The sequence below is a fragment of the Chlamydomonas reinhardtii genome, chromosome 1, assembly GCF_000002595.2.
Source record: "Chlamydomonas reinhardtii strain CC-503 cw92 mt+ chromosome 1, whole genome shotgun sequence".
Lineage (NCBI taxonomy): Eukaryota > Viridiplantae > Chlorophyta > Chlorophyceae > Chlamydomonadales > Chlamydomonadaceae > Chlamydomonas > Chlamydomonas reinhardtii.
Window position 1 is genome coordinate 5,429,005 of NC_057004.1, and position 20,562 is coordinate 5,449,566.

Below are 20,562 nucleotides of genomic sequence, written 5' to 3' on the forward strand. Positions count from 1 at the left end.
TCGACTCACCCATGCGCCCTTTGCAAACCTCACCCTTACGGTACACCCTACCGGTGCGCCCCCCGTGCATTCACACCGCCCGCCGCGCCAGCCCCACCCGCTGCCGCCGGCAGCAGCCCCTCCAGCGCCGCCTCCAGCTCTAGCAGCACCCGGCCGCGGTCGGTGCGGGCTGCCGCCGCCACCACCACCCCGGCTGCCCGCGTGTACAACAGCTCCAGCGCCTCCAGCGAGCAGCCCTGTCCAGACGGCGGCGGCAGGACACGGCAAGGAGCACAGGTGGCAGGACCCCAGTCAACAGTCCATTTGTCGGTGTTGTCGGTAATTTGCGGATTGGCGCGAAAGTGGCGTCAAGTGCGGCAAGTGCGGCAAGTAGTCGCTGTCTCAAGAGTCCATACGGCAGGCCCCAGGCTGCCGAGCGCAAGCGCAGGGCTACGGGCGGGTGGCTGGGCAGCTCGCGCACACCGTAAGAATCCACAGCAGCAGAGCAGCAATCACACACACACACAAAGTCACACCGCACACGCACCCACCTGCGACGCCGCCACCACTCGCTCCAGCAGCGCCTCAGCCCGCGCCACCACTTCGGGGTCCGCCTGCAGTGCCCGCCGGGGCGCCGCGCCGGCGTTGGCGTTGGTGTTGCCCGCTGCCGCCGCCCCCGCCGCAGCTGCTTCTGCTGCGCCTGCTGTGGAGACGGCAGCGCCACCGGCAGTAGAAGGCTGCCCCGCCTCCGCGGCTGACGGCTGGCTGGGCCCGGCGCCCGACCCCGCCTCCGCGTCCACTTCCATCCCCTGCCGGCCCCCAGTGCGCCCCGAGCTGTTGACGCCGCCAAACGCGGCCGAGGGGCCAGGGGCCACAGCTGCGGCAGCGCCGCCGCCGGCCTCGGCCTGGCCGTCGCCGGCAGCTGGTGCCGCTGCTCCCGCCCCCGCCGCCGCGATGTCAGTGGCTTCCGCCTCGCCGGCGGCTGCAGGCGTGGCGTCCTTTTTGGGAGGCGACATGGCCTCCTTGCCATTATCCAAACCCTGCTCCGGGTTCTCATCCACTGCCATCGCCTCCACGCCCCCTGCGCCCGCCTCCGCCGCCGCCGGCGTCCCATCCGCGCCAGCGGCGGCGGCAGCGGCGGCCTCGCCGCCGGAGCCGCCCGCTGCTGCAGAATCCTGCTGCTGCTGTTGCTGTTGCTGCTTGAGCTTGTCCTTCTGCTGCTGCCTGGCCAGCCTGCGCAACAGCACCTCGGGGTCATCCAGCATCATCATGCCGCCGCCGCCCTCGCCGCCGCCGCCCGCCCCGTGCCGGTCGCCCCGCGTCCTCGCACCCGCCGGCCCGCCGCTGCCCACGCCCCGCGCCGCCGCTGCGTTGGCAGCGGCCGCCACAGCCGCCGCCGCCGCCGCGGCGGCCGCCGCCTCCTTCACCTTGGCTGCGGCCAGCTCCTCTGGCAGCTGCATGCCCGGCGGCGGCTTGGCTGGGCCGCCGCGCAGGCGCACCATGTCCTCGCAGCGCTTGGCCAGCTCCAGCGGCACGCGGTCGATGAGGTGCGCCTCCGCCACGTCCACCAGCGACTGCGCGCGGCTGACGTGCTTGGCCGCGGCGGGGCCGTCGCCGTAGTACTGCTTGGCGCACTGTGGGCACGAGCAAGCGGTGTCATGGGCAGGGCCGCGTGGACCGGGGGGGATCAGTCAGCAGACGCAGAGAGGCTTGGCCGTGTGATTGAGCGCGATGCTTTAGCGAGGAGAACAGAAAAGACCGGGCGTTGCGACATCATAGCAAAGCCATTGGAGCCGCACACTCCCTTCCCTTCCCTCTCCTCTCCTCCCCTGCGGCTCCCCATCTCCCCCCATCTCCCCCCGCCCCTCCTGCCCTCCCCCCCTCCCGCCCACCTGCGCGATGAGCTGCATGTCCGCCATGTAGGCGCTGGGCGTGAGGTACTGCCGCCCGTCCACACGCGCCAGCACCGTGGCCAGGTCCATGGGCGTGCTCACCTGCAGCAGCCAGGGCAGCCGGGGCAGCCAGGGCAGGGCAACGGTCAGGCGGTGAGGCGGTGAGACAGTCAGGCGGTGTGCGGTAATTCCAGGATGCAGGTTACAACCGATGAGCAGGCGCGGCGCATAGCAGTGCAGGGGAGGGCACTGCAAGAGTCTCACAATGACAGGGACGCGGACGTGCTCTCCTTTTATCCTTATCTTTTATCCAGTCCTTTCCTATGACTGCAACCGCCATGAATGCACGTGCCTCGCTCAACGCCCCGCGCCCCCGCCCCCACCCCGGTCCCCACCAGCTGCCAGTACTCGGGGTCCTGCTGCGGGTCGGGCGGCGCCGCGAACTGCCGCCAGCGCCGGTCGTTCAGCAGCGCCAGCGTCAGCCCGCGCAGGGCCATGCGCAGCGCCCGCAGCAGCGACTGGTCCTCCTGCGGAGGCGGCGGCAACAGCCGCAGGCGCAGCAACCGCAACGACAGCGCCGCGTTACAAGACTGCGTCAGTAACCAGCGTCATGGCGCCTGGCAGTACAAGGGTTCAGAGGTACAAGAGGCTGTGAAGAAGCTGTCAACAAAGCCAGTGGTGCTTGGGCTCCGGGGCGCGAGCCGCCTCCTCAGGGCAAACGCACCTCGTACGCGCGGCGCGCTCTCAGCTCCTCCGCCGCCTTGGCCTCCGCCTCCCGAGTGGCCGCCACCGACGGGTCCTTGGGCAGCGCCGCCGCCGCACCCGCGCCGCCGCCGCCGCCCGAGGGGCCCGCCGCGCCGCCCGCTGCCGCTGCCGCCGCGGCGGCCATGGCCTCGGTGTCGACTGGCTCCGCGGCCGCCATAATCAGCTCCTACGGTGGTCGGTTGCGTCAATGGTGTCGGTGCGTGTCGTGTTGGTGTGCAGCCAGCGGCAGACCCTGCCCCAGCCCAAACCCCCCAGAGCGCCCGCCGGCTTCTCCTCCAGCCACTCCTCTTCCTCAACGCCTGGACGCACATTGCGCCCTACCGACACACCACCCCCCGCCGCCCCATCCACCCCCGCCCCTCTGTCTCCCTCACCACCCGCCACCCGCCACCCAACCTCCTGTCTCCCTTACCACCCCCCACCCCCCACCCCCCAACCAGCACCCACACGCCCCACCGCCTCACCCGCAGCACCTCCCGCCGCTGGCCCTCGCCCGGCTGCGCCAGCTCCACCGCGTCCTCCGCGCCGCCCGGGAACAGCCCGCTGCGCAGCAGCTCCCGGTCCAGCGCCGCCCGCGGCACCTCCGCCGTGGCTAGCAGCAGCAGCGGCAGCTCCGCCGGCAGGTCGCGCAGCAGCATCACCAGCACGGCGCGCAGGGCGGGCGAGGCGGTCTGCCACCACAGGTGCAGGTGCGGCAGGAACAGCACGGCGGGCGCGGCGCGGCGGGCCTCCACGAAGGTGCCCACCAGCGCCTCCTCCGGCGAGCGGGAGCCGGGGTTGGCCTGCGCGGTAGGGGGGTTCATTACGTATTGGGGTTGGCTTGGGTGGGGTTGCACGTTGCACGGGTGTGTTGTGTGCGGTGGCACGAGTGGGTGTTGCGCGGGTGTGCTTGGCTGACATGGCCGTGCAATGCAGCACACAGACACAAGGACTCACACACGGCTGCGGGACTTCTTAAGCTCTTACAAATGAGCAAGGCGCCTGGCCGAGGATCACCGCATGGCCACAGACCCCGAGCGCAGGCAGACGCGAACTGAATGCACGCGTGCACACGCGCGCACGCACCAGTAGTGATGGCAGGCCGATGGCGTGGCAGGGCAGCCCCTCCAGCGCGTACAGCAGCGCCGCCGCCAGCTGCGCCTGCCCGCACCCCGCCGGCCCGCACACCAGCAGTCGGGGCCGCGTCACCAGGCACGCCGGCAGCCGCTGCAGCAGCGACGCCAGCAGACCACTGCCGCTGCTGGCGGCGGCGGCCGCCGCGGCCGCAGCCGCCGCGCTCGGCGCCAGCACCGCGCGCGGCCCAACGCTGGGTCCCAGCCCGCCGCCGCCGCCGCGGCCCGGCGGCAGGATGAGGGCGGTGGACGGCGCGGCAGCGCCGCCGCCGGCCCCGCCCCCGCCACCCGCAGCCGCAGCCCCTGCACCACTGCTCGCGCCCTCCCTCACCGCGCCGGCCGCCAGGCACGCGGCCGCGGGCGGGAAGGTGCGCTGCAGCCGCCCCAGCACGCCCGCCAGCACCGGCGCCAGGCAGGCGGCGGCGGCGCCGGCGCCGCCCAGCGGCCGCGCGTGCGCGGCGGCGGAGCGCGCCGAGGCGGGTGTGATGGCGGCGATGGCTGCCAAGAAGTCCTGCCGCTCCACGGTGATGGTGGCGGGCTCCACCAGCAGCTTGTCCTCGCTGGCGTAGATCTGCGGGTACCTGCAGGGGGAGGGGGCGGCGGTGGGGGGGGGGCGGAGGAGGGGGCGGAGGGGGGTGGTTTGGAGATACCAGGCAAAGTCAAAGCAAGCCAAACTGGCGGAGCACAGGCAGAGGCGATAGTTGCAAGGCAAGGAGAGAGGAGGCGGAGGGGGAGGAGGAGGAGGAGAGGAGGGGGAGGAGAGGCGGCGATGCGTGAAGGTAAGGCAGGGAGGGGCGGGAGGTGGAGGGTTGTTGTTTTCATCACAACACCAAAATCCACGTCAGCATTCCTGCGCATGCGACAGGCGCGAGGCAGCCGACTGGGGCACGAGGAGTCAGCTACTACCGCTGCCGCTGCGGCGTCCCGCCCGCTCGCGCCGCCCTCCCCCCCTACCTGCGACGGACTGCGGCCAGCGCCGCCTCCGCGCACACGGCCTTGAGGTCGGCGCCGCAGTAGCCCACACACAGCGAGGCCAGCTCCTCTAGCAGGCCGGGACCGGGCCGCTCGCGCCACTGCCGCGTGTGGATGTCCAGGATGGAGCGGCGCGCCTGCAGGGGTGGGAGGCGGGGTGGAGGTGGGGTGGAGGCGGGATGTGCGAGGGCGAGGCGCTTGAGGTGGTGGGGTGGAGGCGGGGTGACTTGGTGGCAGGAACTGATCGGAGTCGGACTGTGTGCAGCCGAACAATCCCTTGCCCAACTACTGCCCTCCACGTTCAACACCGGCGTTTAGCCACTGCGTTCTCTATGACGGCTACCCCCTTCTTTCCCTCCTCCTGGCTCATATCCCGCCGCGTGTCAGTGTCTGACCCCTCGCTGTGTCCCCTTTGTCACGGCCGCCGCACCTGCAGCCCCGGCAGCGGGAACAACAGCTCGCGGTCGAAGCGGCCGGGCCGCCGCAGTGCGCCATCCAGCGAGTCGGGCCGGTTGGTGGCGCCGATGAGCACAACCTGCGGACCGCGAGGGAGGGGGGGGGGTTACATTCATATTTAATTAAGAAAGGTTACATTCAAAATTAATAAGAAGTGAAGGCGTAGGGGGGAGGGGGGCGGCCGTTCATGCAAGGCAGGGTGATTCTGCAAGGCGTGTGTGTGCCTATGTGTGGGACAAGGCGCGCAGGTTATTGCAGGCATGGCCCATTAGTCGGCGGCCGTGCTGCCCTCCTGCCCGCAACACACATAGTCACACACATGCACACACACAGTCACACGCATGTCTCTACGCCCAGCTCCCGGCCTCGCACCTGGCCCCTGCTGTCCAGCCCGTCCATCAGCGCCAACAGGGTGGACACGATGGAGTTGTGGATCTGGTCCTGGCGGCTGCTGCGGACCTGTGGGTGGGGTGTGGGTGGAGGGCACGGGTGGAGGGGTGTGTGGGTGTGTGGGTGGAGGGGTGTTGGGTGGGGGTTTGTGGGTGGAGAGGGGTGGAGGGCACGGGTGGAGGGGGGTGGACGGGGGGGAGGAGTGGAGGGGGTGGAGGGGTGAATGGGAGGGAGTTAGCCGTTCACGGAGAACGACGTGACCAAATCACATGTTGGATGTGCCGGGGTTGGGTGTGGCGACGTGGCCGCAGCGTGGCAGAGGCGCAGCGCGACGCGTTGAAGGAGAGCCCACACATGTCGCAGTCAAGGCTAGGGGGTTTGGCGCTGCCCACTGCTACAGGCTCCCGATGAACAAGCCGCCCCAACCCCAATGCGGGCGCTGCCGCCCCCTCCCAGAACGGGTCCGGCTCTTGTAACCTTCCTGTAGCGACTCTGCCTCTCTGTCTCGCCCCCCCCACACCCGACGCACCGGCGCCAGGCCGTCTATCTCGTCGAAGAAGATGATGGCGGGCGCGTTGCGCTGAGCCTCCTCGAACAGCAGCCGCAGCTGGGGGGGGGGTTGCAAAGATGGTACAGGGGAAGTGGGGTGAGGCACGGGGTGTGGGGTGGGGGGTGTGGGTTGCAAAGATGGTTGGCTATCGGGGCCTGGGAAGCTGAGACACATAAGGCTTTCCGCAGCCAGCCGCAGCCCCTGCCCCCCCCCCCCGAGCCGCAGCCCGCCTGGCTCCCAGCCCAGCCCCTGTCCGCGCCTCGCCGGCTCACGCACCTGGCGCTCCGCCTCGCCCACCCACTTGGACAGCACGTCCGCGCCCTTGCGCATGTAGAACGACACCTTGCGCCCGCCGTAGCGCGAGGCGTGCGAGGCCAGAGCGCGAGCCACCAGCGTCTTGCCTGCAGCCGGCCGCACAGGCAAGAGCGCGGGGGCGGCCAAGTCAGCGGCCGCGTGTTTCAGGCCGCGTGTGGCGGGCACTGAGCAGCCAGCCCACCGCCACACCGCGGTGGTCAGCGGCACACACAGCACGCGACGGCCGTGTCTCCGCGTTCCCCACATCATCATCATACAACCCAACAGCACATCCTCCATCACTTGGATCAGCACTGGTGCCCCCTCCCTTCGTCAAAGGACGGCTACCACCTCCCCGCGTGGAGACTGAAGGTTAGCACTGGCGCGCTTGTCTCACGCTTCCGTGGCCGAGTGGGCTTTTCTGTTGCTAGCGGGGCGTTTCCTTCGTTGGCCTCGGACATACCCCCGCCCCTTCACCCCCTGCCCCTGCCCACCTGTCCCCGGCGGGCCGTAGAACAGCACCCCGCGCGGCGGCTGCACGTGGAACCTGTCGAACAGCTCCGGGTACACCAGCGGCAGGAACACCATCTCCTTGAGCGCCTCCACGTAGGCGTCCAGGCCGCCCACCTGGTCGAAGCCGACGCTGGGGTCCACCTTCGGGGGGGGGGGGTTACATGCATTAAGTTTATGAAGTGAAGTCGTAGCCAGGTACAAAGGTACACAGTAGTCGTCGTTACCGATGTCCGCGGAGTCCAGCGTCCGGCGCCCGGGGGGGAGGGATTTGCAAGAATTGGTATAGAGAAGTGGGGGAGGGGGAGGGGAGCAGCCGTCCATGTGGTGGTGGGGGTTGTAAATAGCAGCCCAAACTACCGTGAGTCAAACCAGGCGAAACTGGCGGAGCAAAGGCAGAGGCAAAAGATGCAAGCGATAAAATTCATGACGGGAGGCCGAGGCGTCTAGGAGAAGGGGTAGCGGGGGTAATCCGAGCTGAATTGAGATCCAGGGCGGCAATCGTGCACGTCCATGAAAGACGGCCCAAGTTAATTGGGATTAAGGGGAAGGGGCGGGGGCGGAGGGTACCGAGGGGTCGCAAGCTGCTGCTGTTGCTGCTGCTGCTGCTGCTGCTGCTGCTAAGGTTCATGGGATGAGCATGCGGCGACTCAGCCGGCCCCAGGCCAGGCCGAGTCCACCCCTGAGCTCCTACGCCGCACCGCCTCACCGCCACGGGGTTAATCTCGGCGTTGCCCGCCTTCTCCTTGCCGCCGCCGCCGCCGCCCGCCAGCGCCGCGGCGTCATTCACCAGCGCCTGCTCCCACGCCGCCATGGGCACGCCGCCGCCGCCGCCGCCAGCAGCCCCGGCCGCCCCGCCGCCACCGCCACCGCCGCCGCCGCCCAGGCCGCTTGGCCCCGCCCCGCCGGCCGCGTTGGCGCCGTGCAGTACGCTGCTGGGGACCATCTGTGTGTGGGAGCAGACGCACAAACCAAATGCGCGTGGATTCGAACCGCCGTGTCTCAAAACGTGGCAACACCAAACGCCACCCTCACAGCAGCACACCGCCACGGGGGTACGAATAGGTGTCATCTCCTTCTTTGTCGAGCAGCATGTGCAACCGGATCAGCATCCTGCCTTGTCGTGTCGTGTGGACGTGTGGAGGAGCAGCTACTGAGCATGTTCGGTGGCAGCACACCCAGCCACCCGACCGGGCACATACACATACACAGACATGCATCCAAGCGGCCGGCACCACACCTGCGCGCCGCCGTGTGCCGACGGCCCCAGCCCCGGCAGCGGCGTGGCGGGCACCTGCGCGCCCAGCTGCCACGGCGGAACTGCACGGCGGCGATGGGGGGATGAGGGGGAAGACGCGGAACGACAGGGAAGAGGTCACATGCGCGACGACCTGCCGCCATACCGACACGCGAGGGCGCACGCACCGGTGACCTCCCGCACACACACACACACACACACACATACTGATATATACACACACCCTGTACGCACAGTCTCTTGGTGGTCCTCAGCGGCGTCCGCCTCCACCCACGCCGCGCCACCCCCCCCCACCCCACCCCCCCGACCTGCTGCCCCCAGCCATCCCCAACTCACGCTGCCCGAACGCCTGCTGCATGCCGCGCCAGGGGTTGCCGCCACTGGCCGCGGGGCCGTCCGGGTCCGCAACGTCATCATCCGACATGCCGCCGCGCCAGCCCCAACCGCCGCCGCCGCCGCCGCCGCCGCCACGGCCCCCGTCATGGTGTCGGCGGTAGCCGTCGCGGCCGCCGCCGCCGCCGCCGTGGTCCCGGCCGCCGCTGTGGTCACGCCCACCGCCGCCGCCACCGCCGCCACCGCCGCCGTGCTTGCTGCCGTGTCCGCCACCGCTAGGGCCGCTGCGAATGCGCTCACGGATGCGCTGGCGAGCCCTGCACCCGCAAGCACACAGGGAGTTGACCCACGTCCTTGCTACGCCCTATATTGCTAGGCCCAATATTGCTAGACAGACAGGCCAGGCCCGCAGTGCCAAGCCGTACCACCACATCAACAACGGCTGTAGCAACCCCATGCCGCCACACCCCGCCCCGACCCCTGCGCCCACGCCCGCCACCCCCCCCCCCGCACCCCTCGCAGCACCCACATCATCTCTCGCTGCAGCTCCTCCTTCTGCCGCTGCTGCTCCTGCACGCTCATGGGCACCATCCGGCTGCGGTCGCGCAGCGTGTAGCGCACCCGCGCCGCCGGCCCGCCGCCGCCCTTGCGGTCGCGCTTGCGGCTGCGGTCGCGGCCCCGGTCCCGCTCCTGGCGGCCCGCGGCCTTGCCGCCGGCCTCCTCCTCCTCATCGTCCTCCTCCTCCTCCTCTGAAGACCCCTCCTCCTCATCGTCATCATCGTCGTGGTCCGGGCGCCGGCGGCCGCCGCCGCCGCTCGGGCCCTCCGAGTAGCGAGGCCGCTTGGGCGGCGGCCCGCGCAGCTGGTTGACCTGTGCGCGCGTGTGTGCCGTGCCGTGCCGTGAGTAGCGAGCGCAACAGCACATGTGCACGCAACCGGGACCCATGTGACTGCAAACGCTCTGCAACGACGCGCTCTGTGGGAACGCGATTACGGTGCAGACGCTACCCGCCCTCGCTCCCACCCCACCCCATCCCTGACCCACCCCTGACCCCACCCCACCCCTGCACCGCACTGCAGCGCCCACCTGGTGCCCACGCAGGTGGTAGCGGCCCTTCCAGATGCCGCCATCATCCGCCTCCTCGGCGTCATCCTCCACACACCCGCCCTCGTCGTCCTCGTCCTCGTCCTCGCCCTCCCCCTGGCTGTCGCCCTCCTCAGAACCCGAGTCGCTGGCCGCCCCGCCGCCGCCGCCGCCGCCGCCGCCGCCGCCGGCCCGCCGCTTGCTGTCGCGTTCGCGGTTGCGGTCGCGGCGGTCGTGTCGGGCGCTTCGGCCCCCGCGGCGGTCGTCCTCCTCCTCTTCCTCCTCTTCGCTGTCCTCACTGCCCTCCTCATCCGAAGTATGCGGGGCCTGCGCAAGCGGTGTGGATCAGCTGTAGCAACGCTGCGCACCGTAGTGGCATCCCATCTAGAGCCTTGTGTTTTACCCCTGCGATGCAAAGCCTCGCCCCCACGCGCACAACCAACCTGCGCAGGCGGCGGCATGTGGCTCAGCCGCGCACTGTGCCGCCGCGGCGGCGCTCCGCCGTCAGCACCGCCGCCTCCGCCGCCGCGTTTCGAGTCGCCGTTGCCGGTTGGCGGGTGATGGTTGCGAGCGCGAGTCTCCCGCAGCTGCAGGATCAACCATGTATTTCATGCGGTTGTCAACAACTTTTGGGGTGCTCAGAAGTTAAGCCCCGAGCTGGCAAAGCATTCACACCGCTGGTCCCGCCTATCAGCCTCACGACACGCGGCCGTGCGGACCCTGCGTGCCGGCACCCGCCCGGCCCCCACACGTCGGCTTGAAGCTCAGGCCCCATCCTTGCCTGCGGGCTCTCCGCGCCGCCCTCCTCCTCGTGTGGCTCCTCGTCCTCCTCGTCCTCCTCTGATCGCTTGGGCTGGTCGCGCAGCTCGCTGGCCCGCGTGTGGCGCCGCGTCTCGGCCACATGACCGTCCCCCTCCCCATGGTGGTGGCCGCCACTGCCTGCCCGCCCAGACCCGCCGGCCCGCTCGCCGTCGGAGCCGCCGCGGTGTGGTGGCGCCACCGCTGCAGGGACCGACCGGCGGCTGCTGCGCCGCGGCACGTCCTGCGAAGGAAAGAGCCGAGGCCGGAGGACCAGGGGCGCGTGAACTACTAGCGCAGGGGAGGCTGCACGCTCGGATTTGCAGGAAACATCATGAGCAGCGCTGCAACGCACCTTGGCATCCCCCTTTCCCGAGCTCTTTGTTGTGCCGCCGTTCTTCTGTACGGCGCAGGCAGGTGCACACACGCACGGCGTGCTGGTGACACAACTGCGAAAGGAGCTCCCAACCGCCGCCTTCCCCACCCCTGCCCCGCCGCTTCGCCTCCCTTCTGAAGGCCCCACCTTTGCCAAGCGCTACTGTCACTAGCCCGATCCCTGCCGCTGGTGCCGAAGGTGCTTCCCCTGAGCCCTAGGAGCGGACCTGCGGAAGCTCCTCAAAGTCGCTGAAGTCGTCCTCAGAGTCCACGAACTCGGAATCATTGTACTGCTTGGGATACGAGGCTGCAAGGCGAGTCGGACGCCGATTCCGGTCGACCTCACCCAGGGGGCTCTGCGGCGAGGCACAATGGCGGGAGCCCGGGCCGACAAAGCTCTCGCGTCACCGTTTGCTTCACAGTAAATGCACGACGGTAGAAGCAGCAACAAAAGCGAAAGTCCGTTGTGCAATTCCTTCCAGAAGAGAACAAGCAGCGGCAAACTGCAAAATTTCGAGCTGTCCCCGCCAAGTTTGTTCACCTTCGCCCGCCCTGGCTCTCTGCTGCCTCCACGAGTGGACACCATCGTTTTAGCGTATGTGTATGAAGGCCAGGTAGCTATACATGGTCACAGAAGTTCGGCTCAGTGCCAAGTGCCCCCCAACCAGCGCGCAATAAATTTACGTTTGGGGTGCACTTGTTAAAGCTATGTATGCTTCCTGGACACACTGTTGGCCACCTTGTACGCAAATTGCCAGCACGGCCGATGAAGACAAAGTTGTCCCGCGAGTTACTCCTGTAACTAATAATTCGACGAGATTTCTTACCGAAAGTTGATAGCGTAGCGCAAACAAAGGAAATCCTAAAGGGTTTGCAGACTTGTCTTACGTTTCCGTTCTGCTGCACTCCATCCTAAATCCTGAGTTGTTCAGCATTGCTGCACACAAGATACATAGAAAGCTTTGCAAACAAAGGACGGGGGCGCATGAAAATGGCAGGAGGAAACATTCCCTTGCTCTTGCTTTTGGGCACGGTGCTGCTCTGTAGCAGGTGAGGATCTGGCAGCAAATAAGCAGCATAGAGAAGGGTTGCATCAATTACCAAGGGTTCTATCAGGGGCTTGCTTTCCGCTCCTCAACTCGGCGGCTTGCTGCGCTTGCAGCCGCTCTGCCGCTGAGACAAAGTACAACTTGACGCGAGCAGTCGAGTCGTCGCTGGTCATGTCGCACGCCCACCCTGACGACACAAGCTGCACAGGTGAGGGTGGCGGTGTCGGGGTCGGGCGCTGGGAGCGGCGGAGGTGGAGGTGACCCCAGGCCTCGACGCCGTGCGGTGCCACTGCCCCGACACCCCTCCACCTGATGGGAATCCAGTGCCAGCCGTGTAGACGTCAGCTATACACCTACTAAACGCGCTGCAAGCAACTCAGCGCCTGAGCTGAAATTACGCGGTTGAAGCTGAAACAGTTGTGCCAGCGCGGACTCCCCGACACGGTGACCGCTACGAAGGCCCGCCTGACAAGCCAACAGGCGCCACGCAGTATTTCTGTATGCATGTCAAGGCGTTATCACGCTCGATCCTCACAGCGATACGGTGCTGCCTTCGTGCTAGAGTTAAGCCAGGTTTAAGAGCAAGGTGTCGCAGGACGCCAACATGTGCAACGCGGTCGCCCATCCGTGTCCGTGTGTCGTTGGTGTGAACTGATTAATTACACACTCATTGCTTCCAATAGAGTTTCAGTGAAGAATGACGCAGCGGAATGGCTTGATGAGATGAACGATGCTCAGACGTTGGCCTGCCGGCCTGGGCCATCGTGCACCCCACAGCACACTTGCCCGGCCCGACACGTCCTCTAACTTGCGTCTCATGAATCCCGTCCCGCTGTGTCCCATCCAACTATTCAACACGCTGTAGAGACATACGTCTGTGTGTATGAGAAGCCTGACCCTCCTGCCTCCTGTGCCCGCACCTGTTTGGTGCCCCTTCGTGCTGCAGTGCCGGGCGTGTGCGTGCCTGTGAACCAGACCATCCCGGCGCGTAGCATGTGGTACTGGTGCGGTCTGGCGTCCACGCACCGCACCGTCTACACCATCACGTCCAGGAGCACCAACAACCTCACCACCATGTTCCTCATGCGCCAGGACGAGCTAGAGGTAGCAACTGGGACTGGCGGGACGTAAACGCGGTTACGTGGGGCTACAATGGCAGGCTTTGTCGTGTTGACTCTACAACATGACGCGCGGGAGCAGCCGTATGCCGGAACCGTCATAGCGCATGTTGGCTTGCTTGCGACCGGTCTTGCCCTAGCCCAAGAGCTTCTTGGTTGTGCTGGGGCGTTGCCGCCCTGCCTGCTTGCGGCCTGCTTGCGGCCTGCTTAACCTGGTCTTAACAGGCGTATCCGCGTTTGCTGCTGTGCTGCAGGGCTGCGCGTTGGCGAATGTGACCAGGGTAGGAGACGATTGCAAGATGATTCCAGGTGGGCCACTGATCTATGGCTTTGGGCGCAGCGTCCCGTATTCCGGGAAATGACATGTCATTGCACCAACACGTGCGCATGTACGTCCCTGCAGAGTCTTCATGCGGCAGCAGGAAAACTTGCGACATTCGAGTGTATGGCCTCGTCTTCCCTGACCCGACCTGCTTCGTAATTATCAACAACCGTGGTAGCGACATTATCGCAACCGTCCAGGTCTACAACTTCTATGACTGTGAGTCAAGAATCCCTCGGCTTTGGGACTTGCCGTGGGCGTCGTTGGCTGCGCCCGCCCACATGCCTGGGGGTCTGCGGCCTAATCTGGGCCAGTGCAGACGGTCACCCTACATGTCACGTGTGCTCGTGTGTTGACTCTCCTTGCTGCAGCCCCACGCTACTACGGCACAGTGTTCACGTTGTTCTTCACCATTGTGGGCGGCCTTGCCATCGTCGCTAACGTGACGTATCAGGTGAGGCCCCGGCAAGTTTCTGATCGACGTTATCCTTCCGTCATCTTCTGCAACGCCTGAGGACTGCCGCAACGTTAGCGCGGCAAGAGCCCTGCTAACGTCCTGCTGGTGTTGCTTCCCTCCCCACCTCAGTTCTACCATATCATCTTGGCGCCTGTCGGCAAGCACTCGGAGCCCATCAAGGTGGGTGTGCGTTAACGTGTTTCTGCACGTGTGTTGAAGGACCAGTCAACCCGTTCCCTTCCTTCGACCTTGTAATCGTCCCTTAAAAACACCCGTGGCACAAGGTGTTTGTGACGGACTGCACGGTCCAATGCCTGACCAACTTCGCCCCTGACCCCGCGATGCAATGACCGCCACGCCCTGCAGGTGAAGCGGGCGTCCGCCATGGCCAGGGACGAGGAGAGGGAGGCAGCCGCGCAGCTAGGCATGGCGCTCAACCCGGACGGAGGGGAGCGGCCGGAGAAGAAGGCGGGGTTGTACGGCAAGATAGTGGGGGCGCTCAAGGAGAAGCTGCAGCCAAGCGGCAGCAAGCACCAGGCGTGAGCGGCGTGTGGGCGACGAGGCAAATGATACTGTAGCTGCGGGCAGGTTGGGGGCTGGCTTACGATATGCCATTATGCAGCATAGGACTGTGATTTGATGAGTGGCAGACACCAGTGCCTGGAGGAGTGCGGGACAGGAATGCGGAGATGGGCCCCCCGTGTGCGTGTGTGCCCGTGGTCACTGAAGGTACGTCAGCCAATACCGCAGATGGAATGGTTGGCGACCAAGCTGTTTGGGTGCGCGACCAGTCAGCGAGGTTCTTTGTCCAGGCCGCACTTGTTCGGACCAGCAGCTGCGCCTGAAGAGGGCAAGTTGGAAACGCTACCTTCTGCGGTGCCAGCCATCAGGTATTGCATGCTGGCGCCAGTAGGCGCGAGAGGTAGCCACGCCATACGCACAGGCTGCAATTGTGTTAGCTGTGGAGATTTGAGGAATCTAGGGTTGGGCACAAGGGTATGACTGGTCGTCGTGGATGACTAATTAGCACGAATTTGGAGTGTCTCGTCGTGTCGGTGGGGCCTGGTAGGGCGAGGGCGTACCTCGGTACTGACCAGTGGCCTTTGCTGCTGAATTTTGTGTCCAACAATAGGTGTGGGTTATGTTGGAATTTACCACTTGCCCCCCTTGATGAAGCTTACGCGCCGTGGCCGCAGCTTCATGCACCTCGCTCCAGCATAAGCATAAGTTTCGGGATGTTCTCTTGTTCCCTTATAAGGTCAGCACACCATACACACCGAGTTAGTCATCGACTGCTGCATCTTATCAACTAGCCAAACACCCGTTGTTGATCCTATTTCAAAACATGGCCGACCCGGTGTCGCTGGCCGCCTCGTGCGCTATGCCGCCCGTGCTCTCCAAGTCGGCGGTGGCTCCTGGGGAGGTTAAGCGCAGCGCGCACATCAAAATGGACTCCTACAATGTGGGGGCAGTCGCGCCCTACCAGGCGATGCCGGTGGCTGGCCCCGTTATCACGCACCACAAGTCCACGGCGCTGCCTGTGGTTGAGCCTCACCCGGAGATGACTGCGGAGGTGCGAACCGCCGCCCGCGCTTGGGTCGCGACCTGATGTTGCTTTCACGACCGAACCTCTGACCTCCGTTGGTGTGCAACGCAGGAGCGCGAGGCTCAAATTGCGGAGATGATTGGCAGCTACATGAAGAAGCTGGCAGAGCGCACGCACCACCACATGGGGTGAGCACAAAGACGCGCCAACGTGTCAGCGACCGCGCGACCTCTGCTGGCAGCTCCTCAGGAGACGGCTTGGGCGTCATACCACTGACGGGGTTGCACGTTGGTTTTCAGGTACCCTTACAACCTGGACTTCGACTACGGGCTGCTGGAGGGCCTCACCAAGTACAGCATCAACAACCTGGGCGACCCGTTCATTGAGAGCAACTACGGTGTGCACTCTCGCGAGTTCGAGGTGGGTAGCTGACTCCGACAGGCTGGCGCGGCGCAACCTGGCGCGCCGTGTTAAGGGGGTAGTCGAAGCGCCGCGGGCAGGGGCGCAGGTTCCGCGTCCCAAACCTATTGTAGCCAACAATAGCGGCATGTGCTTGACCGCTGTGTGGTCCTCCACAACGCAGGTGGGCGTGCTGAACTGGTTCGCGCGCCTCTGGGAGATCGATGAGGAGGAGTACTGGGGCTACATCACCACCTGCGGCACGGAGGGCAACCTGCATGGCATCCTGGTGGGCCGCGAGAACTTCCCCGATGGCGTCATGTACGCCTCCAGCGAGTCCCACTACTCGGTGTTCAAGGCTGCGCGCATGTACCGCATGGAGGCTGAGAAGGTGCGCGTGCGCTGCTGGCGGCGTCTTGGGGTTTGCTGTGTGCGGCGCAGCGCTGCGGGCGAACAGGCCGGCGCGCCACTGCCGAGCAACGTGGGCGCCATACGATACGGTAGGCACGGTGTGTGAATTAGCCCGACTTGCACCTGATGCAATGTGTCTTATTGTCCGGCGCGCACAGGTCCCCACCCTGGAGTCGGGCGAGATCAACTACGACGACCTGAAGGCTGCGCTGGTGAAGAACGCCGGCAAGCCCGCCATCCTCAATGTCAACATCGGCACCACCGTCAAGGGTGCCGTGGACGACCTGGACCGTGTGCTGGAGGTGCTCAAGGTGGGTAGACAGGCAGCGCCCGTGTTTATGCAGGAATGAGACGGGACCTGTGGTGATTGAGGCCTGTTACGGGCACGAAAAGCGGCTGAAAGCGCACTCGTGGTAGCGTCTCAAGACTGCAGCAGACCCTTGCAGTTTCTCCCTTAACTTGTTCGCTCGTACACCTGCAGGAGGCGGGCTACACTGAGGACCGCTTCTACATTCACTGCGACGGCGCGCTGTTCGGCATGATGATGCCCTTCCTCAGCCGCGACGCGCCCATGGTCACCTTCCGCAAGCCCATCGGCTCCGTGTCGGTGTCAGGCCACAAGTTCGTGGGCGCGCCCGTGCCTTGCGGCGTCATTATCACCCGGTGAGTGCCATGCTGGACAGCCATCAGCCATGGCCAATCCTTTTGCGCCTGCCGATGCACTGCCGTCGCAAATGCGCACAGCAGCGCTGCTACGCTGTCGGCAACGTTGGATGGGCTTCACGCACCACCAGTCAAGGTTGACCGCCCACCTTGTCGCCCCGCGCCCCTAACAGCTTCAAGTACGTGATGGCGCTGTCGTCGGACGTGGAGTACCTCAACAGCCGCGACGCCACCATCATGGGCTCGCGCAACGGCCACGCGCCGGTGTACCTGTGGTACACGCTCACGCGCAAGGGCTACGACGGCATGCGCCGCGATGTGGAGAAGTGCATGCGCAACGCGCATGTGCTGCAGCAGATGCTGGAGAGCGCCGGCATCCGCACCATGCTCAACGAGCTGTCCAACACCGTGGTGTTTGAGCGGCCGAAGGAGGAGGCGTTCGTGCGCAAGTGGCAGCTGGCGTGCGAGGGCGAGATCGCGCACGTGGTGGTCATGCCCAACATCACCGTGGAGAAGCTGGAGGAGTTCGTCGCCGACTACGTGCAGAGCCGCGCCCGCGTGTCCATTGCCGCTGCCAAGCGCGTTGCCTGCGAGGCAAAGGCGGCCGAGGAGGATGTGTAATGTGAAGGAGAGAAATGTGGCGCGTGTTTGTACAGTGTGATAAGTAGTTGGCGAAGAGGTGGAGCGTGGTGGTTTTTGAAAAAGAAGACTTGCAGGCGTGGATTCATTCAGGGTGGAATGGGTGACAGAGTACCTCGACGTGACGATTGGATTCCGCTGCGGGACGCTGTGGAAACCACCTTGACATTGACTGAGTGCTGTATTAGAGCGCCGCCTGGAAGGGCGTGTGTGGTCTGCGCGCGCGTTATGTGGTATCTGAGCGTCGGGCGCTAAGATATGTTGGCATTAGTGAATTCGGACACGAACGGCTGCGGTGACAGAGATCCGGGCTTGGGCTGTGGAAACACGTTGCTTGTGGGTGAGCCTCGTTTGGTGTGCGGGATCCCCAGTGTACTTGTATACGTTTTTGACGCAGAGCTCGGATTGTGGGGATGCACATTGTGTCCCTGCCAATAGATGACAATACTTGATACGGTATGACAACTGCACGACCCCTCACGTGCGGGGCTGTGTCAGTCGATGGGGTGTGCGTTGCGACCACCCCCGACCCAAAGCGAAACTCCCACCAAGTTGGGCTATACAGTAGATATGTAACAACACGTTTGTTTTGCCCCTCCCATCAGTGCTGCATACCGGAAGCTACTTGTGAGCAGTGCAGCTCCTCTCAAATACGGAATACCGTTAAGCTGGTTCACGGTTGCGCTAAATTAGCGCTTGCCAACACGCACGAAGGTACACCTTCAGCCGGGCCCATGCTGGGCAGCCAGAAAGAACTCAGGCAAGTGCGTCCGTCCTAGACGCAAACTTAACACATGGCTTCGGCGTGTGGGGACGCCGCGTTGGCGAGAGCCAGGGATGGCCCTGATACCCGTGGAGGGCACTGTATCGTGCACCAGCCTCTTGCCACAGCTCCAGCAAGGCGCTTAGGCGCCTCAACACCGCGTCACTGCCACCAACGCCACGATTGAGGCACAATGCCTCGGATCCCAGGCCTCGGGCCCCCGGCGCTGCCGCCAACCCAGCGCCTCAAGCCACACGCTCCAGCACACGCACCCCCACTGCGCCCAGGGGTTCCTGACTGCGCCTCCAACTGCCCAACCTCACGTCGGCACTTGCGACAACCCGCCGCCAGCTTCCGCGTCAGCAGCTGGACGACTCCACGCCTTGCTGGAAGCGGCCCAGCAGGTTGACGGTGGCGCGGATGTCCTCATCGCTCTTGCCCAGCAGCTGCGGGTAGTAGGTCACCTGGGGAGGGGAAGGGGGGCCGCGTGTGTGTCATGTGTGACTAGTTGAGAACGCAGTAACGGAGACCCAGACCCAGGAAAGGGAGCTTCGGGATGGGGAACAAGCGGCCGACTTGTGGTGGTGAAGTTTACCGTGCTCCGATGCTCGGTAATCAAGGTGCGTGGGGGTGACGGGTTGTGGTGTGCATCCGAAGTGCGAGCGCACCGTGTACAGCGATTGCCCGTTGGCAGGGTCACGGCCAGAGGACAGGAGGTGGCATACTAGTTTCACGATGGGACGTGCTGCCTGGTGAGCCCTTACACAACCCTGTGCACACACGCCGACCCCCGCCGCCCGGCCCCGCCGCACCAACTGCGACGCCGCGCGCTCGTCCATGCCCAGCCGCCTGAAGGCCAGTATGGACTCCCCCGCCTTGACCAGGTCTCCCTGCAGCAGCGCCTCCGGGGTCTGGCACAGCACGTGCTGCACCTGGGCCTGTGAGAAGGTTGCACGAGGGCGTTGAAGAGGAGTGTTGGCAGCAGTGCGGCATGAGGCGCGGACACTGGCGGTGTGCGGGGCATGAGGCGCGGACACTGGCCGTGTGCGGGGCGAGAGGCGCGGACACTGGCGGTGTGCGGGGCGTGAGGCGCGGACACTGGCGGTCTGCGGGGTTTGGCACTGAGCGCGGCATGTTTTGGAACGATTGTCAATTGCCGATTGCGGGCGGTGGCCGTCAGCGCGCCCACTCCATTGCGAGCCCAGTCCACTCGGAAATACTTACCCAGCGCACATGCACAGCCACCCTGCATTGGCTAGCGCACCGCCAGCTTTCCCCTACCACTACCAGGCCTACCCTACCACTTCCTCCAAATCGCAGGGCAGCTATCAGGCTTTGTACCTTGTTGAGCCCGAAGGCTGTGAGGAACTCGGTCCAGCTGGGCAGCTGGCAGCACAGCAGCGAGGGGTGGCGCACCACCAGAGCCCGCGCCGCGGACACGGAGCCTGCGTAGAAGACCAGTGTGGACACCGATTGGACCAGGTCCGAGTCAGCGGAGGTGGCCCGCACCACCTCCTCCACGGCCGCATGCTGCTCCGCAGACAGCCCCAGCTCCGACAGCGCGTCGCGCGCTGCAGGCAGAGGTTGTGCAGGAACATGTTTGGGAGCTAGGTGGGCTGCTTTAGGCGGTCAGATAGTGATGCATGCATGCCAGAGGTGCCACAGGGGACGAAGGGGGGCCACGAAGCACGACGAAGCCCACCGTCACGCTCGGTCCCCGGAATGGCCTTGCTCCGCCGGCCATCTAACGCACCCGTGGCTCTGAGAGATGCTAATGACCCTGGACGACCTTGTTGAGCGTTTCTATGATGCAGACTTATGCGCGGACAGTTGGAACTGTTGGGGAACAATCGGATGGGCTTTAGAGCGCCTGGCCGACACAACGCTGGCCTTAGCAAGGGTGACAGCAATAATGGCATGTTGTTTGGTAGCACTCCCTTCTGCGCAACGCGCTCAGATTACGAGGAACACGGCAAAGAAACAAGTTAACATCGATACGCGACGGTGTCCGGCCGAGACGTTGTTTGTTGCATCTACCTTATAAGTGAATGGTGTGAAAGTAATGCACATGTAGGGCTGACAGAATGGCCGCGCAATACCCAGCATTTGGCACGCGGTCCCAGCCTTGCCCGCCCCCCGCCCACGCCCCACGCCCCTGCTGCTCGCCAGAGCCGCCGGCCCTACACAGCCGCAGTACTCCGGGCTGTAGCCACCGGCGTTTGATGTTGGTCTAGACGCCTCATGCGCTGTGCTGCCCGTGCAAACTCCGACCAAAAGCCAAAAGTGGGCCAAATACCGTATGGTACATTCCGAGCTACATCAAACGCCACAACCAGTGCTCGTATCAGTTCGGGAGGGCCCCCCCGGCGAGCTCGATGCGACCGCAATGGCTATGGGGGAAGGGGCAAGCCAACACAGACACGCGCTG

The 20,562-nt window shown here is 65.4% G+C and overlaps 4 protein-coding genes across 4 annotated transcripts; 2 read left to right on the top strand and 2 right to left on the bottom strand.

Moving 5' to 3' along the window:
• Positions 1-5: 5 nt before the first annotated feature.
• On the bottom strand, positions 6-11,481 carry CHLRE_01g038151v5 (uncharacterized protein). Its single transcript, XM_043058756.1, has 23 exons — positions 11,309-11,481; positions 10,995-11,123; positions 10,748-10,792; positions 10,376-10,636; positions 10,038-10,181; positions 9,598-9,921; positions 9,041-9,381; positions 8,515-8,828; positions 8,161-8,240; positions 7,630-7,866; positions 6,905-7,064; positions 6,393-6,517; positions 6,096-6,173; positions 5,549-5,635; positions 5,151-5,255; positions 4,703-4,857; positions 3,702-4,329; positions 3,101-3,418; positions 2,596-2,802; positions 2,267-2,398; positions 1,872-1,973; positions 531-1,613; positions 6-236 (listed from the first exon to the last, which is right to left on the bottom strand). Exons 1-23 carry the CDS (start codon positions 11,351-11,353, stop codon positions 48-50), a joined length of 5,289 nt encoding a protein of 1,762 aa, XP_042928670.1. The 5' UTR covers positions 11,354-11,481; the 3' UTR covers positions 6-47.
• A 108-nt stretch (positions 11,482-11,589) lies between these two features.
• Positions 11,590-14,933, top strand: CHLRE_01g038200v5 (uncharacterized protein). The gene is made up of 8 exons (XM_001689606.2): positions 11,590-11,817; positions 11,930-12,024; positions 12,763-12,920; positions 13,189-13,243; positions 13,338-13,475; positions 13,628-13,710; positions 13,843-13,893; positions 14,080-14,933. The coding sequence occupies exons 1-8, from the start codon at positions 11,759-11,761 to the stop codon at positions 14,254-14,256; spliced, it is 816 nt and encodes a 271-aa protein (XP_001689658.2). The 5' UTR covers positions 11,590-11,758; the 3' UTR covers positions 14,257-14,933.
• A 48-nt stretch (positions 14,934-14,981) lies between these two features.
• On the top strand, positions 14,982-17,959 carry CHLRE_01g038250v5 (uncharacterized protein). The gene is made up of 7 exons (XM_001689607.2): positions 14,982-15,286; positions 15,371-15,447; positions 15,559-15,679; positions 15,843-16,049; positions 16,228-16,380; positions 16,551-16,732; positions 16,906-17,959. Exons 1-7 carry the CDS (start codon positions 15,059-15,061, stop codon positions 17,351-17,353), a joined length of 1,416 nt encoding a protein of 471 aa, XP_001689659.2. The 5' UTR covers positions 14,982-15,058; the 3' UTR covers positions 17,354-17,959.
• Positions 17,960-17,965: 6 nt separating this feature from the next.
• Positions 17,966-20,171, bottom strand: CHLRE_01g038300v5 (uncharacterized protein). Its single transcript, XM_001690069.2, has 4 exons — positions 19,888-20,171; positions 19,476-19,705; positions 18,947-19,072; positions 17,966-18,598 (listed from the first exon to the last, which is right to left on the bottom strand). Exons 1-4 carry the CDS (start codon positions 20,051-20,053, stop codon positions 18,494-18,496), a joined length of 627 nt encoding a protein of 208 aa, XP_001690121.1. The 5' UTR covers positions 20,054-20,171; the 3' UTR covers positions 17,966-18,493.
• Positions 20,172-20,562: the final 391 nt, after the last annotated feature.

What these genes read in the sequence shown, in the direction of transcription:
- CHLRE_01g038200v5 (XM_001689606.2), top strand. Translation starts at nt 11,759, where the DNA reads ATGGCAGGAGGAAACATTCCCTTGCTCTTGCTTTTGGGCACGGTGCTG. An exon ending in TGACGACACAAGCTGCACAG is followed by an intron (nt 12,025 to 12,762) that starts GTGAGGGTGGCG and finishes TTCGTGCTGCAG; the next exon opens with TGCCGGGCGTGTGCGTGCCT. An exon ending in TCGCTAACGTGACGTATCAG is followed by an intron (nt 13,711 to 13,842) that starts GTGAGGCCCCGG and finishes TCCCCACCTCAG; the next exon opens with TTCTACCATATCATCTTGGC.
- CHLRE_01g038151v5 (XM_043058756.1), bottom strand. Translation starts at nt 11,353, where the DNA reads ATGGTGTCCACTCGTGGAGGCAGCAGAGAGCCAGGGCGGGCGAAG. An exon ending in CGGGAAAGGGGGATGCCAAG is followed by an intron (nt 10,637 to 10,747) that starts GTGCGTTGCAGC and finishes TTTCCTTCGCAG; the next exon opens with GACGTGCCGCGGCGCAGCAG. An exon ending in AGATAGACGGCCTGGCGCCG is followed by an intron (nt 5,636 to 6,095) that starts GTGCGTCGGGTG and finishes CCCCACCCACAG; the next exon opens with GTCCGCAGCAGCCGCCAGGA.
- CHLRE_01g038250v5 (XM_001689607.2), top strand. Translation starts at nt 15,059, where the DNA reads ATGGCCGACCCGGTGTCGCTGGCCGCCTCGTGCGCTATGCCGCCCGTG. An exon ending in TGCACTCTCGCGAGTTCGAG is followed by an intron (nt 15,680 to 15,842) that starts GTGGGTAGCTGA and finishes TCCACAACGCAG; the next exon opens with GTGGGCGTGCTGAACTGGTT. An exon ending in TGCGGCGTCATTATCACCCG is followed by an intron (nt 16,733 to 16,905) that starts GTGAGTGCCATG and finishes CGCCCCTAACAG; the next exon opens with CTTCAAGTACGTGATGGCGC.
- CHLRE_01g038300v5 (XM_001690069.2), bottom strand. Translation starts at nt 20,053, where the DNA reads ATGCCATTATTGCTGTCACCCTTGCTAAGGCCAGCGTTGTGTCGGCCA. An exon ending in AGCATCTCTCAGAGCCACGG is followed by an intron (nt 19,706 to 19,887) that starts GTGCGTTAGATG and finishes CTCTGCCTGCAG; the next exon opens with CGCGCGACGCGCTGTCGGAG. An exon ending in CAGCCTTCGGGCTCAACAAG is followed by an intron (nt 19,073 to 19,475) that starts GTACAAAGCCTG and finishes ACCTTCTCACAG; the next exon opens with GCCCAGGTGCAGCACGTGCT.